This window comes from Melopsittacus undulatus, chromosome 8 (assembly GCF_012275295.1).
Source record: "Melopsittacus undulatus isolate bMelUnd1 chromosome 8, bMelUnd1.mat.Z, whole genome shotgun sequence".
Classification (NCBI taxonomy): Eukaryota; Metazoa; Chordata; class Aves; order Psittaciformes; family Psittaculidae; genus Melopsittacus; species Melopsittacus undulatus.
Window position 1 is genome coordinate 3,191,796 of NC_047534.1, and position 5,974 is coordinate 3,197,769.

The 5,974-nt window shown below is 55.6% G+C and overlaps 1 protein-coding gene across 1 annotated transcript; it reads left to right on the forward strand.

The window, feature by feature from the left end:
- Positions 1 to 278: 278 nt before the first annotated feature.
- Positions 279 to 5,544, forward strand: TNFRSF13B (TNF receptor superfamily member 13B). The gene is given in 7 exon segments (XM_034065346.1): positions 279 to 350; positions 352 to 482; positions 887 to 915; positions 2,312 to 2,452; positions 3,390 to 3,506; positions 4,014 to 4,235; positions 5,188 to 5,544. Coding segments are annotated over 7 exon segments (987 nt in total). The 3' UTR covers positions 5,463 to 5,544.
- Positions 5,545 to 5,974: the final 430 nt, after the last annotated feature.

The following is a 5,974-nucleotide window of genomic DNA, read 5'->3' on the forward strand; positions in this document are numbered from 1 at the left end:
AACTTCTTCCTTATATCCAATCTAAACCTCCCCTGTTTCAGTTTGAACCCATTACCCCTTGTCCTATCACTGCAGTCCCTGATGAAGCCCCATTGCTCTGGCATAGCTGCTCCTTGTCATGAAGCAATAACCCACAGGGTCCCCCCCAGCTCCCCCGAGCCAGGCAGCTCCCCCCTCTACAGAATAAACCACCCCACTGCAGCCAAGCACCACAAGGACAGATCCCTCATCCCCTCGAGCCCCTCTGCATGGCTCAGGACCCTCAGTGACACCCCCCAATGGGGTACCTGGACACCCAATGCGAGGCACTGTGCGTGCAGCCCATTTGCATGGAAGGGATAAGGGGAACCCCCCCGGAAACGCATGGCCCAGGCATTAACCAAATCAACCTCTAATAATAAACCTCTCGAGCGACGCAGGGGCTCGGGGCTGGAGCTCCCAGTGCCATGGCAGGAGCCGAGGGGGATTAGACACCCACAGACGTGAGTTATCCTATGGAGGGGCTGCATGGGGACATGGGGGAGAGGGGACATGGTGGCCTTGGTGCTGGTGGGGAGCAGGGGGTGTCCACTGCTGAAGGCAGTGAGTGCCATGGGGCTGGGGGTGGAATGGGTGCTTAATGCTTTGGATGGGGGTCCATAGGGGAGTTTGGGGGGCAGAAGTAGAGGGGAGAGGCACCCAGCTCTGCTGGAACATACATGGCTACAAAGCCCGGCTACTCCATACTGGGATCACCACAGGTACCTTGAGGCTCCTGGGGAAGGGAGCTCAGCCATTGAGCAGGAATTCCTTATATGGGGCCATAAACCACCTTGGATATAAACTTGGAGCAGCAACAGGGAAGGAGCTGCCCATCTGCAGCCCCACAGCTTAGACACAGCCTTAGATCTCCCTTATCCCATGTGAAACCCCACTGTAGATTGAGGATGGGCTCACCCAGGGCTTGCTGCCATCCACGGGGGCTTCTCATTCTTCTCCTTGGGTACAAAGCATCATCAAAGAGCACTGAGGAGAGCACCGGTCACTGCCCTGGGGATGTCTTCAGTGAGCTCTATAGAAAGCAATGAGTGGCTGTTATAGCAGTGTTGATTGAACAACTGGGACTGTAAGGCGGCATTCCGGATTTATCCCTGAGGATGTGAGGTGCTGCCATGGATAGGAGCCAGTGCACAGCAGGCAATGGAGGAAGCACATCCTCAGCCCCTGCACAAGGAAGGTGCTATGCAGGACAGAGGGACATGCTGTGTGCTCCCAATACAGGATTGATCCCCATCAGAGCATGGAGGCTTCTCCATGTACCCATCAAAGGCAGTGGTGCCAGCACCCTGCTGTGCTGCTGGGGGAGCCTGAAACCTTCTGGTCCCCATCAGCACCAGCATCATCCACACCAGCAGGAAACAGCTGCAGCTCCCAGCAGGGATGTGGTGACCCACATCACCACTGGGTTAGGGCTTCCTGAAGCTGCTTGGCTGTGCTTGCCACAGACCCCATGCATGGCAGCAGGACCCCTGAGCAGCTGGGATCAGCAGGGACCAGCACTGATGCTCTACCTGCAGTGGTAGAGATGAGGCCTCGCACAGACAGAAGCAGCACCCAAGGATGGGGCTGTGCAGATACTGCAGCTGCCAATGGGTAAATGCTTAATAGGAAAAGGATTCTTCAATGTGGAAGCTGTTGGTTGGGGTTTGCTCCTCTCCTGTGCCTTTGGCATCGCACTCAGCCCACATGGGCACGGGGACGAGGGCTCCTCATAGGGACAAGGGTTTGTCCCTGTCTCGCAGTGCAGTTGGTGGTGGTTAAAGCAGGTCTGACAGCTGTCAGAGAGACACATCCCTCCTGCTCTGGGGAGTTTGACACATCAGAAAGGGGTTTCATTATGAGGCCAGAACACCAGCGAGAGGTGGCAGAAATGACACAGGGGATGACACAAATCACCCTGACACCATAGAGGGATGCAGAAGTTTCCAGAAGCAAACCTTGTCCCAGGGTTAGGGACATAGGCCCATATATTAGGCCCCTCATTCCCAGTGATCATCCCAGTGCTGGCAGGGGAGCAGGTAAAGAGGAGCAGATCCCACCCCATTACTCTCCCAGACAGATGCATCCATCCCTAGACCCTCAGGACACAGCCCCTGTACTCTCCCTGCATGTCCCTGGGGCTGGCATAGGATGAGTGCACCCAGGGCTATCACTTGCAAAGCCTGAGGTGCACTTTGGGGTGCGAGACCCCAAAGTGTGGGTCCCTGCGATGGGATGAGAACAGCACCACCGTGATCACCCCACACTTACCTACGTGCCTCTCATTGCACAGCCATGGATGGGCTGCGCTCCGGGGGGGATGCCATGAACAACTGCACGGATCAGCAGTACTGGGACACACTGGTCTGCCAGTGCATCCCCTGCAGCCTCGTGTGCGGGCGCCCTGCGGTGAGGAGGTGCAAGGCTCTGTGCGGTGAGTGCGGGGCAGGGATACGGGATGGGATTGGGGATGTGGCCCTGGGGTGAACCATGGGGCAGGCTCTGAGCTCGGCTCAATGGAGCCTTGAGCCCGAACTGCTGGGGTTTGACAGGTTCCCAGTGATGGGAACACAACAGCACAGGCTTCAGGTTGGTCCTGTCACTGTGCTGCTCCTTACTGGGGTCACAGGGAGTCTTTTGAGAGCTGCATTAACACCTGTATCCTCCCCATCAGGGACATTGCACACCTCTTTAGGGCTTGGAACTAGATGCTCATGAACCCAAATGAGCTAAATGACTGTGAACTAGATGATCCAACCCAAGCCATTCTATGGCCTCAAGACACAGCAACCTGAGCTGATGTGGATAGGGATAAACCCAAGCTGTAGGTCTGCAAAGCTGTGCTGGGGCAGGCACCAAGGTGTAATGATAACAGGGAGGGAGGAAGAGACAGGACAGATGCACTTTGAACCCAAACCCTGAGCACACCCCTGTGCATGGCCCCAACCCAGCCAGACACAGTGTGGGACTGCTGCACCCTGTCCTAGGACACAGGGACCAGCCCTATGCGTGTGACAAATCACATCTCCTCAGTGAGGATAGGAGATGCTGAGCCAGGTCTGAGAGGAGCAAGCAGGAGCTGTGTGCTGCAGGTGAGTACAGCTCCATGGCTGCATCCCATCCCCTTCCCATGCAGCTGCATCACCCCAGCATCCATTATACAGCCCAAAGCACCATAGATATGTCCCCTGTGAGCCCTGGAGCTGCTGTCAACACCAGCAGCACCCATCAGAGCTTGCTCAGAGCTGCCCCAGGCTCATCCTCACATTAATCCAAGCCTCGGGGGTGGTTTGGGAGCCTCATGCTCACAAAGCAGGGGAGGAGGAGGAGGATGTGCTCAGGATTCCATGTTTGCTTCCTCCCCTGTGCAGAGTCCATGGAGTGCAACAAGAAACCCGGCTTCTACTATGACAGGCTCCTGAAAAACTGCATCAACTGCAGCACAGTCTGTGGGCAGCATCCCAAGCAGTGCATCCCATCCTGCGAAGGTAGGGAAGTGCAGGCAGGGGATGTGGGGCACGGATCCCTGGAGCTGGGCTGGAAGAGGAGCCAGGTTATGGGATTGAAGGCAGGGAAGGGGCAGCAAATCCCCCTCTCTTCACCCTGGGGGGATGTGTTTGTGTGCTGCTGTTTCACTGCATCCCATTCCCTCATCATACAGAGTGTTTTTATAGACCCATCCTTGGGCTTTTCGAGCCAGGGGCAGGACCAGCAACCGTGTTTGCCACTTGCTGAGCTGCCTCCAGCCCTTGGGGAGGGGATGGGTTATAGTCCTTGCATTCCTAAAGTCCCACAATGGTGTTGAGACATGGTCACTGGAGGAGAGAGGGTGAGAATAGGGTGTGGGTAGGGATCTCCTTTACCTCGCCATAAGAATGGGAGCGAATGGAGGCAGCTGCGTGCCTCTATGGGCACTTTCCCTATTGGAAAGCCCATAGCAGGAAGCATGGACCTGGAGGGTTATCTCAGCTCACCCATCTCTGCCTGGCCCACAGCGGGTGCCCTGGGGGCCACCCCAGTGCCGGCCTCAGCACCAGAGCAGAAGACATATGGGGAGCAGGAGCCGTGGCTGGTGCTGTACCTGCTGCTGGGGCTCTGCCTCTGTGCCCTGCTCTGCTCCCTGCTCCTGGGCTGGAGCCACCTGCGGAGGAAGGGAGAGGGAGGCTCCTGCCAGGACAGCACCGGGACCTGCCGCCGCACGGAGGACTGCTCCAAAGGTGAGTGTGGGATGCACTGCGGGCAATGGGAGAGGATGGGGAGTGCACAGCGGGGGGCAGGCTCTGCATGGGAGAGATAGGGAAAGGGTAATGGGGAGTAAAACATGGAATCACAAAGTGGTTTGGGTTGGAAGGGACCTTAAAACCCATCTATTTCCAGCCCCCTTCCACTAGAGCAGGTTGCTCCAAGCAGGCCTTGAGCAATGCAGGGATGGAGCAGCCACAACATCAAAACGAGAGATGTTTTTATTCTCCCTCCTCCTCTTCTCCCCTGCCTGTACAAAAAGGATTTGTCTCCTCACCCATGTCTGCACACACACCCCATGTTCACCCACATACAGCCCAAAGCCAGGCCTGTTGGATGTCAGAAACCACAGAGAAGAAGCCCTGGAGCTGTTGTGTTGCTTGGAGCCTCCCCTGCAGCAGAACTGCAGTTCAAGCCATTCCTGTCTGATCTGGTCAAAGGACACGCTGGCACTGAGCATTCACTCCTAAGGGAAGCCCCAGGTTCAAAGAGATTGACTGGGTGCTTTTCCATGCTCCTTATCATATCCCAGAGGATGGAGCAGTCCTTTGACCAGCTCACAGAGCATGGTGGGTTCCTGGAGCCAGCCTGTCCCATTGCTGGAGCTCCAGCACCTCTCACTGTTGCATCTGCATGTGCTACAAAAGCAGCTTTTAATGAACACACAATTTACATATGTTATAAACACCACAAATGCTTAATGCTGAACCTGCAGCTTCCTTGTTCAAGGCACTTCCCAATTCCCAGGAATTATCCAGGTGGCAGGAGTAGGTGTGGGCATGGGGGTGATGCATTACAGGCACTGTGGGCTTTATCAGAGCAGTGGGAGGTGAATGTCCTTCCCAGCCCCAGGAGCATCTCTATTGTAGCAGAGCATTCCATAGGGAAAAGGTGCTCCTAAACCCCTTTAATCTAATCCATTTGCAGATCACCTGGTGGAAGCAGGCAGCGTTGGTGATGGATCCACCGGCAGCAGGGTCCCGGAGCCAGTGGAAACCTGTGGCTTCTGCTTCCCTGGACAAGGCTCCGCTGTCCAAGAGACCAGATCATGTCCCAGCACCTCCTGTCACACTGGGGAAAGAGCTGCTCCCTCTCACAGCGGGATCTGCAGCATGGGAAGCGCTGGGGCCATTCCCAGCCCTGACGATGGCCACTTCAAAATCATATGTTCTCCTTCGCAAGAGAAGACACCCATGGTGTGATGCCCATAGTGGATGCTCCTGCACTGGGTCAGGAAGGAGGGATGCTCCACAGCTGCTTCACCCCCTATTCCCAATGACTCTTCTTCCAGGACTGGCACTGCCTCTTCCCAAGGGCTGTAGGTTACAGACAGTGCTGTCTTCCACTCAGGAATTCTCCTTATATATTCCCAGTGAAAGAAGACTTTTCCCATTTAGCATCCTCTGACTTGACCTCTGCAGACTCCTCCACGCAGCCCATCCATTGGGAGTGATGGCTCATTGGGGCTTTACATCCTGGTTCCACCATCAGCATCCCTTTGTCTCTGCAAAGGGTCAGGGTCAGATTGTGATGTCCCCATGGAACTCACACCTTTCCCTGCCTGAGAACTCTACTGGGCAACAGGAGCGATTGCAAGCAGAGCTGTAAGCACCTCAAACATGGATTCAAGCCCAATAAGTCACTCATGGAAGTTATAAAGCCCATGGAATGCCATTGCCATGGTCTCAAGAGTGGTTTTCTCACTTGGAGTTTC